The sequence below is a fragment of the Perca fluviatilis genome, chromosome 5 (genome assembly GCF_010015445.1).
Source record: "Perca fluviatilis chromosome 5, GENO_Pfluv_1.0, whole genome shotgun sequence".
Taxonomy (NCBI): Eukaryota; Metazoa; Chordata; class Actinopteri; order Perciformes; family Percidae; genus Perca; species Perca fluviatilis.
Window position 1 is genome coordinate 43069004 of NC_053116.1, and position 25184 is coordinate 43094187.

Genomic DNA, 25184 nt, shown 5'->3' on the forward strand with positions numbered 1-25184 from the left:
AGGACCTAAAGTTTTTCTTCAGACAAAGGAATGCCAAGGGAACGAAAGCAGCTCCGCAGCTTCCCCAGAGACGACCCTGAGCTATGGTGAGGGGGGTTGATAAGCAAAAAATCGTCCAGCAAATGAAGCACCGAAGGCACCCTCACCCTGTTAAGCAGGATCCAGCAAAGCGCCTCTGACACGTGATTAAAAATGCATGGGCTGCTCTTGCACCCAAAGGTCAGGCGCACACCGAAACGAGCGAGGGGCAGCGCAGCATTACTAGAGAAAGCCTTGTGATAGCGATAGAAAAGTTCCTCCCATACTTCAGGTTGAGATCACCAATCAGAGCTAGGTAGGAATCAAGTTCCTGCCGCCGTTCCGGGTACACTGAACAAATCGCATCTCTAAAAATGCCGAAAGCCACCAAAAACTGCCCAATGGAAAGCTCTTTGCACAACCGAGGATCCGCAGATTTAAGCACGGCGGAGAACCCCACCCCAGAAACGGTCGTGCTTCCATTGACTGCAACGAGCCGGCCAGAGACTGGAGAGAAGTGAGAATGAGGCTCGTGTCCGACGACCCACTCGGAACGTCCAGGGCAGCAGCGCGGCCGAGGGAATCTGCGCCGCGGGTCTTTGCGGGGGCGCCAAGGGAGGGATCCGCCTTCCTGGTCCGTTTCCGACCGCGGGCAGCCACAGGAGCGGTGGGCGGGCGTGGGATCCGGTGAGACGCATCCGACTTGGACGGCCAGCTCGCGGAGCTCAGGAGACGGCAAACTCGAAGCCGGCACAACACCGCAATCCCGGAGCCGCCGAAGGAGCAACTCCGACCCATCCGAGCGGGAGCCGGGCAGGGAAGCCAGCCGCGAGCTCCTGCGAACGCCGTCCGGAGAACCAGGAATCGCCTCCGGCGACAAGCAGAGAACAGGAAACAGGTCCGAAGCATGAGCAGGCTCAGAATCTGACATTGCGATAACCAAAATAAACATACCAACCAGAGAGGGAAAGTGATGCATGTAGCCGTCCGACTGACAAAGGTGACCGCTTTGCCTGAAACGACAGCTGACAGCACAAGGAGAGAACAGATTTAAAGCAGAGTTGTAAGGCTTCGATTGGCCCTTGAATCTCGTGGCCGAGTCTGATTGGTTTAACTGACAGCGTCACTTCTTGAACAGCTGATTTGATTTAAGAATGAGTAGTGATTGGGTTAATGACGTCTTCCTGAAAGAATTTGCGCTGAGCTTCATGTGTCGTCACTTATAGATGTAGTTGGGTTCTTGGTTGAAAACCAGTTGCCTCTACGGGGGAAGATTGACGCTTTGATGACATGTCGGGGGGGCTGGACTTTTCCTTTCCATGCTTTATTACACCATCGAAAAGGATCCTGAATTGGCTAATGTTGTGAAGACAATCCCTCGCAATGCCACTTACACCTCTCATGATATGCAAAATGACCTAATAAGAACACTCAGTGGTGTCGTGACAGAGGCTATAGTGGAGGAAGTTGGTGACTCCTATTACACTTTGAAAGTTGATGGAACGCGTGACCCCACAGGGTGTGAAAACATATTGATTTTGCTTCGGTTTGTGAATGATTCATACGAAGTCACAGAGCGTCTACTGTGCATCGCTACGGCTCAGAAAGGTGACGCACAGACATTAACTGACATTGTTCTGACTGAGCTTAACAAGGTTGGCCTGGATACCTCAAAAATGCTGAGTCAGGTATATGACGGAGCTTCGCTTATGTCGGGGAAAACATGGTGGTGTTCAGAAAATTCTACAGGAGAGACTTGGACGTGAGATACCATATGTGCACTGCCTCAACCATCAGTTGCATTTGGTTGTGGTTCATGCCATGTCTGCAGATACAGCACTTTTGGAGTTTTTTGATGTGTGCAACTCCCTCTACAAATTCTGTAGGAAGCCAACGGTTGCTATGCATTATAAAGGTGCGCATCTTAAACGTCTTCTGGAGCAGAGATGGACAGGGCATCTTGCCACTGTCTCTGTCATTCTTAAGTCATTTAATAACCTAAAATTGATTCTGACCGATGCGGACACTGTACTGAACTATGGCACAGAGACGAGAATGGAAGCAACAGGCCTACTGCGCGAGGTATCAGAGCCAAGTTTCATGTTCCTTGCCAACTTAACCCACAGGATCATTTCTCTATTGGACCCACCGGACAAGCTTCTCCAGAGAGAGGACACTGACTGGTTGACGGGATTAAGTGTTTTGGCGAGTGCAACAGCATGTATTAAAAACTCCGTTGTGATGAAGAGTTTAAGCAGATGCTGGATACTGCCACGGCCACCAGCGAGTCACTGAGATCCAGGCCCAAACGGAGACGCATAGAGAGCACACGGATGGATGGTTACATCGTTATGGGGCCTACAGGAGGACACACAGGTGATGATAACTTGGAAACTGAACTTCGGAGATTGTACTACAAAACTATTGATTCGGTGGTTGGGGAACTTGAGCGTAGATTCAGCGAGCGCAACTCACAACTGACAAGTGCACCTTCAGCACTAAATCCAGAAGGCGATAACTTCCTTGATGTTAAAGCTGTGAAGCCTATTCTCGACCTGTCACAATCGATTATCATTGATGCTGAGTTCGAAGTTGCTAAAGAGTTTTTAATGTCAAAAGCAAGCAATGGAGGGAGACTGGACCATACAGCACATCATCTCAACGTGCCACAACCATCTGATTGCCATTCCCAGTGTGCTGACTGCTTTCAAACATGCATTAACATTTGGCGCATCCAGAGCAATGTGTGAGAATTCATTCTCCACTCTGAGAAAGTTTTTTTTGGAACACAGACGCTCAATGCTACATGAGAGAAAGGCCCGTTTGGTGCAGCTTGCATTCGAGAAAGACTTGACACACAAATGCACAAGCGAATGGAAGGACACAGTACTTGGAAGGTTCAGCAGCAACACTCGTCGCCTATTGTATTAAAGTATCCAAGTGTCTCTCTACAGGATGTGAAATAAAGTATATGTAGTATTTCTACCAGAGAAAAGTATCTATATACATGTATACAGGACGTGTAGTAAAGTATCTGAGGTTTTGGACCTGAGTAAAGTATCCGAGTATCTCTGCAGGATGTGTATTAAAGTATCCAAGGAATGTGGTGCCCCACACCCAACCCTTGATGCAAAAAAAGATTGTGATGAATTATAACTTGGTAAATCATTTAAATGATAACTCTAACACGCAAACTAAAATAAAAAGGCCTAGAATTTACAGACCATTATTGCGGTGTTTTTAAACATTCATTTGAAATACTGAAGAAATGCTGTTTGACTTTTAATGGTGCATTGTCACTTTAGAGCGGAGTCTTTATATTCTCATAATGCCCTTGTGCCACCTCTTGTTTACAAGCCTTGTTTATTTAAGCCACATTGATAGCACAATATTAACAAGAATATGCACAATATTAAGTTGATATAAGCAGCCTTCATTGCTTTGGAAATTGAATTATGGAATTAATTTTTGCTTCACATTTCTGTGGTTTAATAAAGTAAATTTTGTCTCTGGTTATTTGTACTTTTACTTAAATACTGACTTTCAGTACTTACTCCACCACTGGCTATCTGAATGGAATGCATTTGGTCAGTGTATCTTTTGGTCATTTGATTTTAATTTCATGAACAGGTATTAAAAAACAAAAAACGAATGGTTATTTGATTTTTGTTTAAAATACAAAATTTTAAATTGAAATACAAGGCGTTTTTGAAAATACAAATTTCTGTTTTCTAGTGATTAAATTTTTTGTTATATGAAATAGAAAACGAAAATCAAAGTATGTTTTACATTTTCACATTCCCTTCAATGAAAAAGGAAAAAAACGCTTTGTATTTGAATTAAAAAATATATATTTTAAAAACAAAAATCAAATAACCATTTGTTTTTTAATACCTGTTCATGAAATGAAAATCGAATGACCAAAAGATACACTGACCGCATTTCAGTCAGCTCCGCATATCATGTGTTTCATGTAAATGCTTGGAAAACTAATTATTGAAGACTCACTGATTCCATTCTACAAAGGCAAAGTAGGAGTCTAGTCTTTATATTCTTGTCTATGTTCCAAATCACATTGATTGCAGCCTATCTTAAAGAGCCCTCTCACCAATCGGCGCTGTCCTGAGTTGAAAGACTACTTTACAGCTTTATTGTCGAGTTACTAGGCATGTGTGTTCGTGTCGGCCGCTGTCCATTTCCTATGGTTCTGAAATGCAAAAATGTTTTGACTATTTTATTTTTTAAAGGGCGTGCACCTGTGAGCACCCACGGAGGAAAACATAAATCGGCACCTATGGTGGTGGAATGTAGTAAAGTACAACTACTGAGTTTTTTGTTCCATATCATGCCACCACGTAGCAGATCTAACTTTGTTCATTTTTAAACTAAGTCTCTCTCCTGTGCGTGGTGCGTTCCCAATTAAGTGGAGTTATGATATGGAAATTAACAACAACAACAACATAAACAAACCGAAATTCGCTAATTAAATAATAATTAATAATAATAATAAAGAAAAACGTATTGCGTTTTTGATCAACATTTCTGTTGTGTTGGACTATGTCGCTACTGCGTTAAAAATATTTCTTTAAACGGCAGAGCCCCCCCCACCGATGACCCAATGCCCCTCCAGTAGATCTGCTCTGGCGCCGACTCTGGGTTTGATAGCATTTTATCAAATAAAATTGATTGTGAATCATTTTTCATACCTAATCAGATCAATTTGGTTTTTAGCTTTAAACAATTATGGGTAACAGAAGCTATATCTAGACAGAGTCTACAGCCATGCTCAGGGGCGCCGTATAGGGGAAGTTAGGACAATTCCAAGGACCCATGACTGACAGGGGCCCAAAAAAATAGGTAAAAAAAAAATAAAACAAATAAAAATAATGATCACTTTCTATTTACTTGCTTTTGGCAGTAAAAGTTAAATATCCTCATTGACCAAAAAGTAAACATCCATACTGACCGACCACCCCTGCATGAAATGGTTTGGTCCTGCCTTAACGCACTCAGTGATGGTGTTTAGTTGCAGTCAGTAGATGCACCAGAACTACAGTGACCACAATGTTGCCGAGTAACGTTATATCAAAATCTGGCTTTTCAAAAAAGGAAAGAGAGAAAAGAGAGAGAGAGAGGAAAGACAAAGGAAAGGTGTCAAACTGTAACCCAGTTTTTCACCAAGAAAGGTGGGTAGCCTATAGTCTGTGAGTGGTATTAACCTGTTGGCTTAATGTCCATAGTAAAATAAGCTAGCTAGCGTCAGACTAGTGTTAGCCTACATTTAATCACCATTTAATCAGTGCAGGGAAACGTTTAGCAAGATATTCATATTAAATCATTATCCCTGCCCCTTTTAGCAGACTTAACAACAGATGAGTCAGCAGCACCCCAGTCCCCCCCTAACTGTGCCCCTCCCTGTCCCAGTGAAGAAGGTGAGCAACATTGTGTTCAATGACATGCCTGTTATTTGGGAGAAAAGTTTGGGTTTCCAGGAGTCCTTTGTTCTTATTCATACCTTTTTAATTTGATGTCACTTGATGTCCAAACCTCAAAACCTTTTGATTTAGTGATCACTTGATCTGTTTTGTAGCACTATAATAACCCTGGTGTGGAAATTCCATTTTACATGTCCACTTTATTTTCTTGTTGGCATATACTGTATGTGCAGCTAAGTTAAAAAAAATTGCTGTTTTCATTGTTTTGAGAGGATGTTAATTTATTTTGATTGAAAAGTTAATATATATTTAAGTTTTTTTATCTTTCATTATTATAATAATAATAATAATAATAATTTTGTTAAGAGAATTTTCCATTTTGTCAAATTTTACAATAAAAATACATTGAGACTGTAAAAGATGACCATACATTTTTTATGGTTGCTTTTAATCTTGCATCAAATAGTGAACTGCATACTAGACTTGCATGCATGTACAAGTGGTGGGAGAAAGACTTTAAAGATCTTTTCTCTTGTGAGACGTTTGATTTTGATGGAGGGTACTACGAGGATTTATGTCAGAGGAAAAATGTAATAGAGGGCCACATTTTAAAAGGGGAATATTGAATAAATAAGGATCTTAATAATTGTCTTACAAAAGGAGAAGTTCAAATGGCTATTAATAAAGCTAAATTGGGAAAAGCGGCAGGGGTTGAAAATATCCCAAATGAAATACTGAAATCACCCAAACTATTTCATATTTTGTGTGATTTATTTAAAGGATGTTTTGAATCCGGCAAAATACCATCTGTGTCTTAAATCAATTATTAATCCGATACCAAAATCCCAAAATGAAAATCCAAGGGTGCCTTTAAATTATAGAGGGATTAGTCTAATGAGCACAGTTTATAAACTGTATTCTACAATACTTAATGAGAGGCTCATGTTGTATTTAGAGAAAGAAGAGGTCCTTGTGGAAGAACAAAATGGGTTCCGTAAATCAAGATCATGCCTAGATCATATTTTTGTATTGTCTACAATTATAACTAATAAAATAAGTGAAAATAAGCCAACATATTCGTGCTTTATCAATTTTCACAACGCTTTTGATATGATCAATAGGGATCTGTTGGCATATAAGCTTATAGAGTATGGGGTAAATGGAAATTTTTATATGGCACTGAAGACTGTTTATCACAAGCCTATAGCATGTGTAAGATTGAATGAACTCCATACAAACTGGTTTCCAACATCATCAGGGGTAAAACAGGGCGATGTTTTCTCCCACATTATTTGCAATTTATATAAATGATTTGGCAAAGGAAATTAAAGCATTGAATTGTGGGATAAGATGTGGAAATGAAATGAATGAAAGTATTCTTTTGTACGCGGGTGACATAGTACTACTGTCTCCACCTGAAGATAATCTGCAGCGGATGCTCTCCTATATTGATGATTGGTGTAATCAGTCATGTGAGGGTCGCTGGAAGATATGTATGGCCCTGTTATGGAATCACCTATTAGATATGGACGCAAATAGGTTGACAAGGAAAATATTTCTCTGGGATAAACACATTCTTGGTCTTTGGTCTAACGCATATGCAAATTCTTTTGTAATTATGGTTTTGGTGAGTTGTTTCTTAATAATGAAAAGCTGAATATTGGTTTGTTTAAAGAATCTGTGTTTGCTAAAGACAAAAAGCAGTGGGCCGACGCTATATGGGCTAAACCAAAATTGCGTATTTTTGTAATGATAAAACCAGAATATGGCACTGAGAATTATGTTGTATATAATTTGTCAAAAAGGCAAAGATCTTTATGTGCTCATGTGAGATCTGGTGTTTTGCCTTTGACTATTGAAACAGGACGATATGTTAATGTAGAAGAGGAGAAACGGATCTGTCCCATCATGTGTTTTGTTTTCTATTGTCCTTTTTAATGTGAACAGTGTGATTTTTTTGTTTTGTAGGATAAAAGCAGAGATTGATTTGGTAAATATGGATGATACTCAAAAATTGAGATGGCTGTTCACATATAAAACATAAATTAGGTAATTATCTAGATAAAGCCTGGGAGAAGAGGAAAAAAGCTCTTTATCGAGATGAATTGTAGATGAGAATTTGTTGTTTGTGTGTGGTATGTGTGTACGTGTATATACATATGTGTATGTGTGTATGTACAGTGCCTTGCGAAAGTATTCGGCCCCCTTGAACTTTTCGACCTTTTGCCACATTTCAGGCCTCAAACATAAAGATATAAAACTGTAATTTTTTGTGAAGAATCAACAACAAGTGGGACACAATCATGAAGTGGAACGAAATTTATTGGATATTTCAAACCTTTTAAACAAATAAAAACTGAAATATTGGGTGCAAAATTATTCAGCCCCTTAAGTTAATACTTTGTAGGCCACCTTTTCTCTGCATTACAGCTGTAAGCGCTGGGTATGTCTCTATCAGTTTTGCACATCGAGAGACTGACATTTTGCCCATTCCTCCTTGCAAAACAGCTCGAGCTCAGTGAGGTTGGATGGAGAGCGTTTGTGAACAGCAGTTTTGGGTTCTTTCCACAGATTCTCGATTGGATTCAGGTCTGGACTTTGACTTGGCCATTCTAACACCTGGATATTTTATTTGTGAACCATTCCATTGTAGATTTTGCTTTATGTTTTGGATCATTGTCTTGTTGGAAGACAAATCTCCGTCCCAGTCTCAGGTCTTTTGCAGACTCCATCAGGGTTTTCTTCCAGAATGGTCCTTTTTTGGCTCCATCCATCTTCCCATCAATTTTAACCATCTTCCCTGTCCCTGCTGAAGAAAAGCAGGCCCAAACCATGATGCTGCCACCACCATGTTTGACAGTGGGGATGGTGTGTTCAGGGTGATGAGCTGTGTTGCTTTACGCCAAACATAACGTTTTGCATTGTTGCCAAAAGTTCGATTTTGGTTTCATCTGACCACAGCACCTTCTTCCACATGTTTGGTGTGTCTCCCAGGTGGCTTTTGGTAAACTTTAAACGACACCTTTTATGGATATCTTTAAGAAATGGCTTTCTTCTTGCCACTCTTCCATAAAGGCCAGATTTGTGCAGTATCCGACTGATTGTTGTCCTATGGACAGAGTCTCCCACCTCAGCTGTAGATCTCTGCAGTTCATCCAGAGTGATCATGGGCCTCTTGGCTGCATCTCTGATCAGTCTTCTCATTGTATGAGCTGAAAGTTTAGAGGGCGGCGGTCTTCGTATTTGTAGTGGTCTGATACCCTTCCATTTCAATATTATCCACCAGTGCTCCTTGGGATGTTTAAAGCTTGGGAAATCTTTTGTATCCAAATCCGGCTTTAAACTTCTCCCAACAGTATCTCGGACCTGCCTGGTGTTTCCTTTTCTTCATGATGCTCTCTCGCTACGGACCTCTGAGACTATCACAGAGCAGGTGCATTTATACGGAACTTGATTACACACAGCTGGATCTATTTATCATCATTAGTCATTTAGGTCAACATTGGACATTCAGAGATCCTCACTGAACTTCTGGAGAGTTTGCTGCACTGAAAGTAAAGGGGCTGAATAATTTTACTGCCCACTTTTCAGTTTTTTATTTGTTAAAAAAGTTTGAAATAGCCAATGAATTTCGTTCCACTTCATAATTGGGACCCACTTGTTGTTGATTCTTCACAAAAAATTACAGTTTTATATCTTTATGTTTGAGGCCTGAAATGTGGCAAAAGGTCGAAACGTTCAAGGGGGCCGAATACTTTTGCAAGGCACTGTATATATTTGTATTCATATATTTCTCCGACTGATTTGTCCATGAGACAGGAAGATGTTTGTTAAATAAGTAAATTTGTGGTGTCTTGTAATCCCATGTGGGATGGGCCAAAATGTTTGGCATGACACAGAAATAAAACTAACTAACTAACAAGTCACCAGCAGTAAATATTGTGCTAGTACTAGTATTAAACTACAAAAAGCAAGACAGTTGCAAGCCTTTAATTAAAGCTTTTGATGGGACAGTTAGGTCCTAGAGATGTGGTGACAACAGCTGCGCAGAGGGGGCCCAATTAGATTTTTTGTCATGGGGTCCAAAATTCCTGGCAGCACCCCTGGCCATGCTAGTTGTTGAGATTATTTTAAATTTGGAGTGGTGGAATCGACAGACAGACAGACAGACAGACATACACTGCCATTCATAGAGGCACAAAGCTAGCTTGGCTAAGCCCTGAACAGTTAAAAATCACTTCCTGCCAGACATATGGTTGCTATTTAGATAAGCGACTTTCTGTTTTTGTATATGATTCGTTGCTGATATTAGAAGACAGAAGAAACAATTATTTTAAAATAATAATAATAAAACCTGAATCTAAATGTAAAAGCTGTTTGAATCCCGGGTTAGCACTCACCTGGACCGTAGCAAATGAACGCTCTCTCCATGTCACAGGACCAGCCCTCCCAGGCTCCTGATTGGCTGAAGTCTGCAGACACACAAGTCTTGTTCTTGTTATCAGGTTGCCCGTTCTTCCAGAAGCTGAATGAGGAGGTACTTCCATCTGACCACTTCCAGGTGTCTCTGAAAAGGCCAATCCAGAATAAACCTCCTCCTGAAAGCATCGCCTGTACCTTCTGGTTCTCTGTCATGTTCCTCACACTGGCCAGGTCTGTGTAGTGAGCTCTGCAGTAGCTCTGGGCTGCAGTCCATGTCAGGATATTGATGACGATGACAAACGTCACATTTGACCCTGAAAATGAAGCAGAGAGAAGTGTAGAGGCAGCATAACATACAACCTCCCATCCATCCACATCTGTGATTCATGTCTTTATAATATCTAAAATAAATCCACTGAGATATAAAGAACCACATCAGATTGTTGTTTTTCTGCATATGAATATTTTATAAGGGTTATTAAACACACGTTCTTTTTATATTGTAAGATGTGTGCACGTGAACATGCACAAGTCCAGTCTTTATAATATAATATGTCTTCGCTGCATCTCTTTCCACAGCGATGCTGATGAACCACTGAGCTGTTTTATGGCCGTTACACACCAACCAGACGGCCGACCGTCGGCAGTAAAGCCAGTCGGACTGAGTTGGTCCAAAAAGTTCCTCAGAACATACCGGAGAGACGAGACCTAATATGTCTCCATAACAGCAGGCGGCGCTAATCTGTATTGTCACCCAAAAAATCAAAACCAGCAGCTGATTGGACGAACGCATCATGTGGTCTGGCTGCTGCTTCCAGATTTGGGATTTTTCAACCGGCCATTAATGGCGACTCGTTCAGAACACGATCTCATATTGTACTGAAATAGTTCACCGAAAAGTGTTTCTGAAAACATTTGAAGAGAGAAATAGGCCGTGCAGCTGCTGAATCTGTCTTCATTTCAGATCAACAAAGTTCAGTTTAAAAGATTTTCATCAGATTTTGAGAGACTCTAGTCAGGCTCATCCCGCTCGCCATTTCCGGGTGAGTCCCGACTGCCCCCCCCTCCAACTGAACACGTCAGGTCGGCCAAAATGAATGCCGACAGCCCCCCAGACTGACGACGGCACGGGACACACCAAACAGACTGGAGTCACCGACCTCGCCAGACCGTCAGACGGCCGATTATCGGCTCGGTGGGTCAGGACCTTTACTGCTCTCATTCCTGCCGTCTTATTATCTGCTGCTCAGTCAGCTGGAAAGCTCTTTGAACGGCACTAACCTGTGTGAAAGCTGCTTTTAGTCAGAGTGAGTGACTGATACTACAGAGGCCTGAATAATGAAAAGAAAGAGGCAAAGAGAAGCAGAGAAGGGAAACTTCACTAGTTATTATTCTCACCTTTGATATCTGCACAGAGTGGATAACGGCTGTTGTCACAACTGTCGTCGTACCAGAGTCCATTAGAACCCATCCCTGTGCAGATTTTTCCACTGTCTCCAGCGTTTGGTCGTCCAGCCGCCCATCGTCTGAACTCCGTCTCCCCGGGTTTGTAGAAACTTGGGTCTGACAGAGACCACCTCCAGCTGCCCAGGACATGGTCATTGTACAGTCCTATCCAGGCTCTCTGATTGTGATATAAAGAATTAGACTCTGCTCTAGCTTTTTGTTGAAGACCAGATGTTTACCTAATCTTTCCATCTCCAGTCTTGATACTATCAGTCTGATCCTCTACGACTCCTTCATTCTGTTACCCTCCTTTAATAACTCATTACCAGCGATAGTTTCTGATCACTCAAACTGATTTTCAATCAGTTTCTCGAGAACATAGATCTCTGTTGTTGTAAATACTGTTTTGGGATGTTTAAGTGTTGTTTTACTGCATTAGTTGCATTCAGGGGTGGGTAGTAACGAGTTACATTTACTCCGTTACATTTACTCCGTTACATTTACTTGAGTAAGTTTTAGAAAAAAGTATACTTCTAGGAGTAGTTTTAAATCACTATACTTTTCAGGGGACAGACAGCTAGCAGATAGTGAGATGTTTTTTACAGTGTGTTCAGGGGACAGGCAGCTAGCAGATAGTGAGGAGATGTTTTTTACAGTGTGTTCAGGCAGCCCACTCTCACTGAAAAGCGTACAAATAACACGGGTTTACACCTGTGAAAATACGTGCAATGTGTACGCTAAAGTAAAATTATGCGTACAGTAGATACGTGGAGCGCTCCAATTACAGTAATGGAAACTGCTGCGTTTATAGTATAAAGGGACGTGGGACCGCGTAAGGAGGTTGGTTGGGGGGGTGGATGGGCGAAACACAGGACTTTAACCCCGGAGACCGGGGTTAAAGTCCCGTGTTTGGCGATTTTCAGCATGCGTTTTTTCTTTTGTCAGGCCGTTTATTAGCGTGTTTATGTGGCGCGTTTTGCGACTTTGTAGTGTTTTTTTGTTAAGCCTTCCCCAATGTTTCTTCCCTAAACCCAACCGTTTATTAGCGTGTTTTTGTGACTTTCTTGTGTTACTAAAGCCTTTCCCTGCATTATTTTTCTAAACCCAACCATATTTATCTTTTTGTGTGTGACGCTGTTCTCGCGATAACACACAACGTGGCGACGCGAGCTGCGTGCATATAAAACGCACCGGTCTCCCTTACTTCAATTGGAGCGCTCCGCGTATGTAATGCACGAAGAATTTTACTTTGGCGTACACATTGCACGGTTGTAAACCCGTGTTATTTGTACGCTTTCGAGTGAGACCGGGTTGGTTCAGGGGACAGGCAGCTAGCAGATAGTGAGGAGATGTTTTTTACAGTGTGTTCAGGGGCAGTGGCAGTTCTAGACAAATTTTACTAGGGGGGCCAAGGAGGGGCCAGTGTTTAACCAGGTGGGCACATTAAAAAAAGGCAACAAATGATATTTAAAGATTATAAACTTTATTTTACTTTAAAATCATATAAACATTTATTTTGTACAAGAATGAGTGCAGGTGCAAGAGAGGTAGGGCCATAAAAAATGAAAAATGTCTACATGCATAGCAATATGTAGAGTCCATCATGACAGAATACTCGAGCCATGGATGAAGATTAGACCAGTTTGGCCCGAAGCTCTGTCTTCTGTCCCCCATCAAAATGGTTGGAAATATATTCAAGTTGGGCTGTACTGGTACATCATTCTTGGACTTGCTGCTATCTGTAGAAAGATGGACAGTAAACATAGGGCACAACTACAACATTTATTTACTTACAGTGGTATGCATGAGTTTAGACACCCATGCTAAAGTTGACTAAAAAAAAAAATCTTAATGCCTTAATTTAAAAAAAAAATGAGGATACCCCCACATCATCACATACCCTTCACCATACCCAGGGGCGGATCTAGAAAAATATTTCTGGGGTGGCGAGAGGGGGGCAGGAATTGTTGAGGGGTGGCAACATATGTCAGACGTATATTTACTGAATTTAATCAGTTATCACAGTTTGATGAGAAATAGTATATACACACTACAAAAGGGCACAGGCTGCCATTTACAAACTCATCCAGACAAACTTCATCTCATGCAATCAGTGTCCTGCATTTGAGGTTTCATTTGAAACAGTTCATATTAGGAATAAGTGACCGTACAATGTGATCTCACTTAATAGGAGATATAGAAGTATGATAGAAGTAAGGGGCATTATCACAGGAAAGGCATTAAGTTAAGACCCAGGTGATGAGAGGCAGATGTGTGAGAGGGGAAGCAAACTGTTTTGGACTGTGTCAGAGAGGAAGCGATGCAGGCAGCATTTGTACAAGATTAGGAACTGTCATTGATTAGTTAGAACCATCAGACTGGGTTAACACACTAACATTTTAGCCTGGGAGAGGATTTTTAGGTTCATTTGTTTATTTTTTGTTTTATTTATATATATGTTTTATTTTTTATATTTAATCTGAGCAATAGATCTAAAATACATTCTACACAAAATATAAAAACTCATCTCCGCATCTCATCACACTTTCACACTGACAACTTTCCCTAATTATTCATATTTAAGCTTTGTCATTTGTTGTTCTTATTCATATCTAACTTAGTATGTATATACTTAGTATATACTATGCATCAACAGTTTCCATACCGTGTGGACCAGCTTGACTGGAGATGGTTGCTGATGGCCCCCCCAGGCACTCTGCTTTCCCTTTCACTGTCTGAGCCCTGCACCTTCTCTTGTCTCTCGCTTTCTCCCTCCTCCTCTTCTCTTTCTCCCTCCTCCTCTTCTCTTTCTCCCTCCTCCTCTTCTCTTTCTCCCTCCTCCTCATCTTGGTGATGCTCTCCCTCCATATCTTCACCGCTGTGGTCTTCTCCCACCTCCTCCTGTCCCTGGTCGCCTTGGCCTTGTATTCTGTCTCTGTCACGTTTCTGATGCCCTTTTCTCTCTCCTTCCACCTCTTTTCTCTCTCCTTCCACCCCTTTTCTCTCTCCTTCCACCTCTTTTCTCTCTCTCCTTCCACACCTCTTTTCTATCTCCTTCCACCTCTTCTCTCTCTCCTTCCACTTCTTTCTTCTCTCCCTTTCACCTCATCTTCTCCATCTACCTTGCTCACTTGTTCATTTTCTATTTCTCTCTTTTTTTTCTCTCTTTTTTTTTGGAGACAAAACTGAATATGCTACCTTTCCTCTTCATGTCTGTAAGATTCAAAGTAACGATGTTTTCCTTGACAGACGTTGAATCAATATTAGCTTTTGTAGCCTACTTTACACAGAACAAACGTCAGACCCTAAGTAACATTGTATAGTTGGTGAAATAACGTTCTTCAACCTGATTTTTATCATCTCAAAATCAGCATCGCCACTATGCTAGCACTGTGCTTTCGTTATAATTTCATTTCTGGATAGATAGTTAATCCGTTTTGACCTCTTTCCTCCTGTGTCTCCATTCCTTTGACTCCTGGCTCCCTCGCTTCGCGCCGCTCAGTTTTCCAAACAAACCGCTCTCTCCGCTCTGGCGTCATCTTATGCTGCATTCACTGCAGTCGGACATTGGAGATGCACGCTCGTAAATTGTAAAATTGGCCATAACTTTTACCGTAATTCGTTGCTGCCAACTGGGGTGGCAGCAGGGGTGGCAAGGCTTTCTTTTAGGGTGGCAGATTTTTTAATTCCTCTTTTTAGTCAACATTAGCATGGGTTTCTAAAAACGTATGCATACCGCTGTATGCATGTATTTCAAAATGGGGGCCAAGTATTTACTTGAAAAAAGAAACCGAGTCACACTGACACAAAAAAAGAGTTTACAGCAGAAAGCATTTTAAGGACACACAGTAGGCGTACGATTAAATTGTAATTGCACTACTTTTCAAATAGTAAGAACCTTCTTCATCAAAAACCTGATGGTGCAGTACTTGATCCATATGGATCCACTTGCTGTCCCCCTGGCTGTTCTCCTCTCTGTCCCTGTAGGTTTTCATCTTCCTCACCCTCTTCTTCATCCTCCTCACCCTCTGGAATTTCCCTCGGTGTCAGAGCCCTCACTTTCATCACATGCCCTCTCTCCATCCTCCACCGACTCCTCTGGCTCTCCCTCTTCCTGCTCTTCAACACCTTCATTTGTTTCTCACTGCTGTTTTTCTCACTTTTTTGTTTACTGGGGCAAAATAAAAAGACGATATGTCCCTTCCTCGTTTCATGATAACTTTTAGAAGAAGAAAAACATAGGGGTATGCATTACATTTCGTTGCCTAACCATCCCTCCCTACTTAACACTGACAGATAACCTGTTGATTACTTTACTCAAATGTATTTATTATCGCGATGCAACAGCCAAGAGGGATGAAGTTCCGTGGTTTACATCACAGCATTGTGTAGACCTAGCAAGGAGACTGACATTTGGATATTTGCTTCTGCTTCGATGAGTTTGCTTAAATATGATTAACTTTCTAAACACATCGAGACCAGACATTTACAAACGTGATTTCATTATCAATGTGAGGAACAAAAGGAACACGGTTATGTGCAAAAACAACAAGTCACTTACGAGATGAAATTGTTTTGCTTACCTTCGACTCTTACAACAGGAGAAACCGTAGCTCCTCTCTCCAAGAGTATGTCTCATTCAACGAGCAGCACCACATGTGGGCGTGGAAGGCAGGCTACAGTATTTGGGAGCAGCGCTCTAATTTACCCGTGTAGAACGTTGCGCTTTTGGCGCTCGCATGTAAAATCATAATAAATCAATAATCTTTTTATTTGGTCAGCACGGGGGGGCCACAGGGGTGGCCAGGGACATTTCTAGGGAGGCACGGGCCTCCCTAGAAATGTCCCAGGTAATAAGACCGAAATAATATTATTAAAATAAAGAAATTAATACCATGATAACATCTAAATAAATGTTGATAGATGTAACGTTATAGTTTAAAAAATATAAATCAACAAAAAAGCAACCCAGCTTCCCTGGCCGAAATAGACCGAAATAATAACATTAAAATAAATACATATAAACCATGATAATATCTCGTGAATAATGTTGATTAAAACAGCGGTTATTGGGCTAAAAATACCAATAATAACTGTCACAGATTTCGAGTTAAGGGGCGGGGCGTGTTTTTTTCTTTCGTCGGTATTTGACGGTGAGGGAATAACATGAATGTCTATCTGACGGACCGCCTCGTCAAAAATAACACCAAGGGTACCCCTCTTTGGTTGAAACCTGACGCCAGGGTCCTTGACCATGCGTCATACATTTGACGAGTAGGGAGCGAGACTGTGTTGGATAGTGAGGAGATGTTTTTGCAGTGTGTTCAGGGGACAGACAGCTAGCAGATAGTGAAGTTTGCTGTATGTGATGAAAAATGTTGTAGCCTAAAAAACGCGTGACATCACTTAGAGCACCTTAATGTCTTGTATCGACTTGCTTCTATTGTTGCCTCTTGGCCAGGTCGTCATGTAAATAAGAATTGATTGTCGATTGACTTATCTGGTTAAGTAAGGTACAATAATAAATAAAATAAAAAAAACTGGACTTCAAAACATCTGTTTGTTATGTTCAAATGATGGTGAACAACATCCACAGCCTTCGTTCTGAGTACATATATATTCAAATGTTTATGTGAAGTTAATTTGAGGCTGGCCATCAATCACTACAGGCTGTAGTAGACCCTCGTTGCACGATAAGGAACATTTGCGCGGTAACATTACTCCCGGTAGTGCACATTGGGCGCGCGGTCTTCACCACTTCTGACCTGTACAGGTGCGTCTGTTTAACCATAAAATGGCCTAAAACGTAATCACAATTCATTATTTATTCGGCAAATAATGTTTCCATTGTAATGGGAAAATTACATTTAAGCATAATTCCTAATATTTTTATGTTTTATTTCTACTTTAATTCTCTCACAAATGCTGAAAGAGTCTATCTCATTTCCCACATGCATATTTTGATTCTAAACTTTGTGAGACATCCAGTCTGGAACATTATATGAGCACTGTTAGCCTGAACCGATAAAGGTACAAGGTCACCCTAAAACTCTCATGTTTTCCCATGCCAGTTAAGATGTAACTGGGGGGTGAAAGTCGTACGGGAGGAGGAGGTGAGATGGCTCCGAGATGTCTCTTGTATTTCTCTGATTGTCTTCATGTGTATCAGATTGCCTGTAAGAACTGTAGCGTCATAATAATCCAAGTGTGTGTGTGCTGTCACTCTGAAGATGCATATAAGCCTGGTGTTCTGTTCACTCATTTGAGAAACTGACTCCACACTGGGCTGCTGTGCCCTTTGTGAAATCATATTGCTCCTATATTTGCAAATATATCTTTTTTAATAAAATACAAAAACCCAACTTGGTTTTAGTCTCAGTCTGTCTTATTTGTTTCAATTTACTAAACTCTGAAAACTTACTCCCTGCTGCAAAGAAAACTTCCACGACAAACATGGCGACGAGATGGGAGATCATGTGCGGGGGTCAGATAAAAGAGACTCCGTGGTTGACCGAGGACTCGCGATCCGAGATCCAACGATCTTCGCCTCTACCTCGCCCGAAAAGCATTCAGAGAGAGAGGATCAGAAACCACGGAGGACTCTACTGACCCAACACTGATCTATTAAGACGGAAGCAATTCCACGCAGCAGGGTAAGATCATACTCTAATTTAAATTAAATTCAGAGTAATTTGAATTGGCTGAAGTAAAACTTCCAGAAACAAATACTGACACTAAAATAGGATAACCACTTTGGGGTTGTTTGTATTCATTTTTGGTAGGCCTAGTTTTTTATGTTTGTGTAAATACATAATTGTGATCGTTCTAGCAGTGTTTTGGCACCATAAAACTGATCCACACGGGTGTGACTTTACTTTATAGATTTTTGGGGGACAAATCTAATTAGGTTTTGAAGTAAATCTAATAAACAGTTTTTCAGAAACTGTTAGGTTTTTTCGTGCTTGGGTTTTTCCGAAATAAGATAGAAACCGGGCCTTACAGTGACGATTGTAAGTAGGATAGAAGTACTTCTTCCCAGTAAAATGGGTAACGGATCGGGCAGATCCGGGTCACACATCCCTAGGGGAACTGTGGTGGATGACATGGTGCGAAAATACGACTCAAAAAGTTTGGAGTGTCTGCCGTATTGGTCCAAAACTTACAGTTTTCCTGAAAATGGGTCTTTTAGCACATACAAACTCAAATTGTTAAAACAGGAATTAGTGGAACAAGAGAAAAAAAACTAATGAAAAAGACAAAATTAAGAGGATTTAAAGCTACTGAGTACAGGAAAAACAAACAATGTTTTCAGGGAAAGAATGCAAAAACACACATACACCAATAACCTCTTCATCAGTTCTAACCAAAGCCCATGTTCTGAGCTTTCTCTAAAAATCAGGAAGACAAGCTGGAGAAACGGAGGGACGAAGAGGACACGGACTCAACTCTCTGCATCGGGTGGAAAGACCAACGAGTACGTGAGAAAACCATGTTTGAAGCGTTTGTCTGCATGTTACAACAGGCTGGTGGCAACATATGGAGTGCGGACCCGAAAAAGGCCGCTCCCACAAAGGACGTGGTCGAGCCAGAAGAGGCCGAGGCGGGTACCGTGGGCAAAATGGTGAGCCCAACAACCCAGACCAGTGTTGGTACTGCAAGGACTTTGGACATTGGGTATGTAACTGCCTGAAGAAAAAGAAAAAAACACCTCAGACAGAGAACAACACCTGTCCCTCTGTTTGACTGAGTCCAAAAGCTGATGAAGAAGGTAGTGCTACCACACACACACTCGCTTCATGCAATGAAGAAATGCTTGGCACTGATACACTGTTTTTTTTTTTGCTATTTAGGGACAATTGATAGGTTAGAAAGTTCTGAAAAAGAATCTAATCAGTTAAACCATTATAGTATGTTATCTTCTGAAACCAAGAAGAAGATGCCTACTACTGAGTGTAAAGTTAAAGGGGTTCCACTCACATAACTTGATTATTAGAGCTAAAGATTTGACACTGAAGCTCAGTGGTCATTCTATTTGGTCAACTGGGAATACAGGTTAAACAGTAAGAGAACAATTTTCTGTTCCTTTCTCATATACATGGGAAACTTTTTTTGGGGTCTGGTTTATGTCCACTTATTTTGCTCAGGTAGTGATTTAATGTGCACTTTTAACATTGGCTTAACCTCAACACCTGACGGATTGAGAGTTTCTTGTAATGATGCATCTAACAAAACCACATTTGTTAATCACAGTGTGGCTAAAATGACCTCACTGAGGCAGCGTCTGTAATCAGCCCTGCCTCTGACTGCATGAAACCTGACAACCTGAACTACACAGCTCCTGTTACTACAGGGCCTGATGAAGAATGCTCAAAACGGTTCTTTAGCGACATGATGACAGTTTGACAACCTCACATCTGATTTGGACTGATACTGACTGTGTTGTAGCTTGACTGACAACCAATATAGTTTTTTAAAGTGCCCAGCTTGTGTTTTTTCTACATATCTCAAAGCTGCATCTGCTTTTTCCTTCCTCGAGAGAGAGTTTTTTGGTGCAGTGCTGTTTTCATGTAAAATGAACAGAATAGCAACTTTTTCAGTTTAGTGTTAATGATTAGGATTTTTTACTTGAGCCTGTCACGTAAAATTTCTGTACACGTTCCTGATGTCACTGTAAGACTTTTTTCTGCCGAAGCTAATGAAGTGTTCGTAAATATGAAACTGGCTCGGCAGTCTTACGCTGGGACTGCCAGATCCCTAAAAACAGTTGATGCAGACCGTTGATAAGCACAAGAGCTGCGTGGCTCTGTGTTGCTGCAACACCACCGCAAAAAAACTCTGTCCGGTTGCAAATTTCTCTGCTAAACTTGATTCTGCCGCTCGAAGCATTAAATACGCCCTGTTCCACATTCTGTGTCACACATTTTGTGGGAACAGAATGAAAAACTCTATTTATCTGTGGCCAGGTACCTTAGATATTACTACTCTGTTAGATTGCAAAATGTCACTCTAACAGTATTTAACCCTGATTTTCTTCTCCACACACCAGCTGACAGAGAGAAACAATTGGGTTGCAGAGTTACAGGTGGTCTGAATACCATGACCTGACCTCTCTGACACACCTCTCACTAACCCTGATTTCATTTTTTTAGGTTAACAGTTCTTCTTCCAGAGACTCTAGCAGTGGCCTAACCGTGTGGGCTTCTCTGTTGTAGGTGTTTCTGATGCTATCCGATTTGTACCACTGCCATCTCATCTCTCAGTACAAGCAGTAAACAGAAGGCTATCCAGCTTTTCTTTCCTATTTTGGCAAAGTACACATGGGTTAAAACCAGGTGTAAAAAGGGGGGGGGGTGATTAGTATGATGGAAATACAATTGAGGGAAAAACAATTGTTTCACAATGGTGAAACAACATTGGTTCACAAATGATTTCTTTTTGGATCAGGACTACTGTCAGCCAGTGTAGGAGCCAAAGCCCTACTTACTGAAATAATTCCAAAATGGAGAATTCCAACCAAAATCTCAAGTATAGTGGTTTGCATTCAAAATGCAACATGCCTACATTTGACAGGAGCTCTGCTTATTGTACTGAGGTATAAAATGTGCACGCGCAAGTGACTTAACCTGTCACCCTTTTGAGATTTTGTTTACAGCACCTCCACACATTGGACTTGGTTGAGATGCACCCACCAGATACACCATATTCGTGTCCCCTCCAGCTGTAGGACCAGTAAAAACTGTCTGGAGGTACGGACCAGCAGACGGACTGAGAGAAGGAGGGGGGGAGCGAGAGACCGTTCTGCTCTGACACATTGTGAAGTTAAGTAGCACACAGACTCACATTCTGAAAATACACACACTGTTAGGAGAAGATAATTAGAAGTACTTATTTTTACTTTTAAGATAAGTATTCAGTTGGTGTGTCAGGAAACGTTTAAAGTACATTTCATTGTTCGAATCTGAATTGGACTGATGAAAAGTTGATAGAAATAATTTTGGCTTTAGGTAAAGTCTGACATAAACATCTGTAAACTATTTTTGGGTAAATACAGGCATAAATAATCCATTCAAAGACTTCCTAGACCTGTGTAAGTTGTGTAAGGTTTGTGTAAGTGTTGAGATGGGGTTTGAAACCATGACGATTAAATGTATCAACAACTTGGAGATATGATTAAGACTAAACATCTAAATGAAAATGTTGAATGTTGATGTGACTGCTTAATGATGTACATTATGAGTAATGTACTGAGACAATGGTATACACATATCCATTTAATATTTACTCTCATATCTATGTTTACACGAAAAGTAATATATAAGTTAAAGATAAAACTTGTAAACAAGTAAAAGATAATACTTTTATACTATAAAGATAATATATATATATATATATATATATATATATACTAGTATACTTTATAAATAGAAGGGATAACAATTCAGTCAGGAAAAGCTTAGAAGAAACAAGAGCTTTAGAGAGATAGAGAAATGCAAAGAATGACAGGATGCCAGTCTATGAGAGACTGGTTCAGGTTACAGCAGGCGTGTCCAGCGAGGAGGAGTCTGCCACAAGACCTTCTGTCTCTGAGCCTTCAGCACACCAACATAAAAACTTGAATTGACTCAAATACCTAAAAGTTTAGAAAAAACAAGAAGTTGCCTTTCAGGCCAGTTCCTGCTGGTGCTATAGAGCTAAATGTACTTTTGAATTAGGACAATAGGTTTCCTATTGATGGAATGTATAGGAGTTACATTTAACAGTTATTTTAAATCAGAAGTCAATTATATTTGATCAACTTCTTGCTTTTATCTGGAGGGAATTTCCCCAGTGGGGGCTAAATAAAATCGTATGTCATATAGGTTATAACAGTTGGTTTTTGGATTTCAAAGACAAAAAAGTTAGTATCAGAATTTTGTCAAATGCTTACAGATGCTATTTGTAATCTGACATATTTGGGTTAAAAAGAATTAGGATTTTTGTACACAAAACATATGTTTATGAAATATAATGTTTTATTGTCATCAAACTGCCCGACCAATATATAGGCCTACAAGTCCAACTGAAATGATTAGTTGCTAAATCAATTAGTTGATTGACAGAAAACTGCTTTGATCATTTCCAGTTTCAAAACATTTAAGGACTTTTCGATATTGCTGATTTTTTGTACCTTAAGTACATATTTTTAATGGAATATTGGTGGTAACAGAAAATGTTTACTATAACTATCTGTATGAACCTTGTTTAATTGACTAACCCCATTTAAGCAATATTTTTGAATCAATGATGACATAGATCAAACTTTGAAAAGCAGTGTGTTTAAATGCTTCTTCTTACAGAGGCTCAAAACAGCCAAGAAGGGGACCACACACACACACACACACACACACACACACACACACACACACACACACACACACACACACGAAACAATGGTAAAGATTGTTTCCAACAATTTGTCAAGTGCTAGTGGACGAACCTCTGACAATAGCAGAACATGGAAGACGCTATTTGTAAAAATAGATATAATCATAAAAGTAATTTGTGTATTGTGATTAGGTTGTAATCAAAAGGGTGGAATGTAATGGGCGAAATTACATTTAAGCATAATTCCTTATATTTTTATGTTTTATTTCTACTTTAATTCTCTCACAAATGCTGAAAGAGTCTATCTCATTTCCCACATGTAGATTTTGATTCTAACTTAGTGAGACATCCAGTCTGGAACATTATATGAGCACTGTTAGCCTGAACCGATAAAGGGACAAGGTCACCCTAAAACTATCTCATGTTTTCCCATGCCAGTTAAGATGTAACTGGGGGGTGAAAGTCGTACCGGGAGGAGGAGGTGAGATGACTCCAAGATGTCTCTTGTATTTCTCTGATTGTCTTCATGTGTATCAGATTGCATGTAAAAATTATAGCGTCATACCAATCCAAGTGCGTGTGTGCTGTCCCTCTGAAGATGCATATAAGCCTGGTGTTCTGTTCACTCATTAGAGGAACTGACTCCACACTGGGCTGCTGTGCCCTTTGTGAAATCATGTTGCTCTTATATTTGCAAATATATCTTTTTTAATAAAATACAAAAACCCAACTTGGTTTTAGTCTCAGTCTGTCTTATTTGTTTTAATTTACTAAACTCTGAAAACTCTTCCCCCTGCTGCAAAGGAAACTTCCACTACACCATCAGCGTTTATCACATACGCCGTTTACCGATTAAGAGAAATCCGAAGAGATCAAACGTATAAACTTTGAGCCAATATTCATTTATTCAATTTCACTTAATTCACATGAAAACATGTGAATATAAACTCGGCTACTGTCTGCTGAAGGTTAAACTCAAACACTTTAGACTTCTACTACATTTCAAAGATAAATATTCTACTTCTTCCTGCTCTACATCTAGTTATTAGTTCCTATGGAGGGTTTCAAACCTGCTGTCAGAAAGACTTTGAGATGAAAGAGAGAAAAGTGAACTCACGTAGCTGTTGTTGGAGTAGAACATGTTGTCTAAATCTGCCGTGTTGGTCAGGATCTTCATAACCTCCATGCTGTCTACAGTGACCAGGTCTGTGTGTTTCTCTCTGCAGTATCTTTGGGCTTCAGTAAAGTTCTTCCTGTCATAAACAAAATAGTACTGAAGTCCAGCAGCTGATGAGACAGCACTCAGCCCTGTAGGGACACACACACATATAGAGCAGATTTTAAATTTTTATACTATATTAATACACAATGTTATATTTCAGTTACACCAACAGCGCCTGTGTGTGTGTTCGTCTGGGTGTGTTCGTTTATGTGTGTGTGTGTCTGTGTATGTGTGTGTCTTTGTGTGACGAGCACACCCACACACACATACATGACAGACAAACACACACACACACATAAACAAACACACACAGACACAGACGAACACACCCACAAACACAGACACACACATACACACACACACACACACACACACACATATGTGTTCGTCTGGGTGTGTGTGTGTGTGTGTGTGTGTGTGTGTGTGTGTGTGGGTGTATGTTTTGTGTGTATCTGTGTGTTTGTGTCTGTGTTTGTGTGTTTGTGTGTGCGGGGGTGTGTGTGTGTTTTCATCTGTGTGTGTGTGTGTGTACATGTGTATGTTAGGTTAAGTTAATTAATTGTCTCCTATAGGACAAATTCATCTTGGCATTCGAGAGAAACGAAATGGCGACACATTGCGCATAAACACACAATAAACATACAGTTAACCTACATTGAAACATAATCATACATTATCTCATCCAATGCTTCAATGAACACCATATATATATATATGTACAGAATCCATCCGTTCACCTTTTCTGCGTCGCACAAACACACGATGGTTAGAACCAAAGATCTCAAATTTGGACTCATCAGACCAAAGCACAGATTTCCACTGGTCTAATGTCCATTCCTTGTGTTTCTTGGCCCAAACAAATCTCTTCTGCTTGTTGCCTCTCCTTAGCAGTGGTTTCCTAGCAGCTACTTGACCATGAAGGCCTGATTCAGTCTCCTCTTAACAGTTGTTCTAGAGATGTGTCTGCTGCTAGAGCTCTGTGTGGCATTCATCTGGTCTCTAATCTGAGCTGCTGTTAACTTGGGATTTCTGAGGCTGGTGACTCAGATGAACTTATCCTCAGCAGCAGAGGTGACTCTCGGTCTTCCTTTCCTGGGACGGTCCTCATGTGAGCCAGTTTCGTTGTAGTGCTTGATGGTTTTTGCGACTGCACTTGGGGACACATTCAAAGTTTTCACAATTTTCCGGACTGACTGACCTTCATTTGTTAAAGGAACACGCCGACTTATTGGGAATTTATCTTATTCACCGTAACCCCCAGAGTTAGACAAGTCCAC

General features: G+C 40.6%; 1 protein-coding gene across 1 annotated transcript in view; it reads right to left on the bottom strand.

Annotated features, from left to right (window-relative positions):
* The window catches only part of LOC120558554 (secretory phospholipase A2 receptor-like), a 44647-nt gene that overhangs the window by 15004 nt on the left and 4459 nt on the right, over positions 1 to 25184 (bottom strand). Inside the window, exons 2-4 of the mRNA XM_039799601.1 lie at positions 23803 to 23993; positions 11274 to 11499; positions 9854 to 10189 (exon numbers count right to left, since the gene is read on the bottom strand). Coding sequence (XP_039655535.1) covers positions 9854 to 10189; positions 11274 to 11499; positions 23803 to 23993 — 753 coding nt within the window. The remainder of the gene's footprint in view (positions 1 to 9853; positions 10190 to 11273; positions 11500 to 23802; positions 23994 to 25184) is intronic.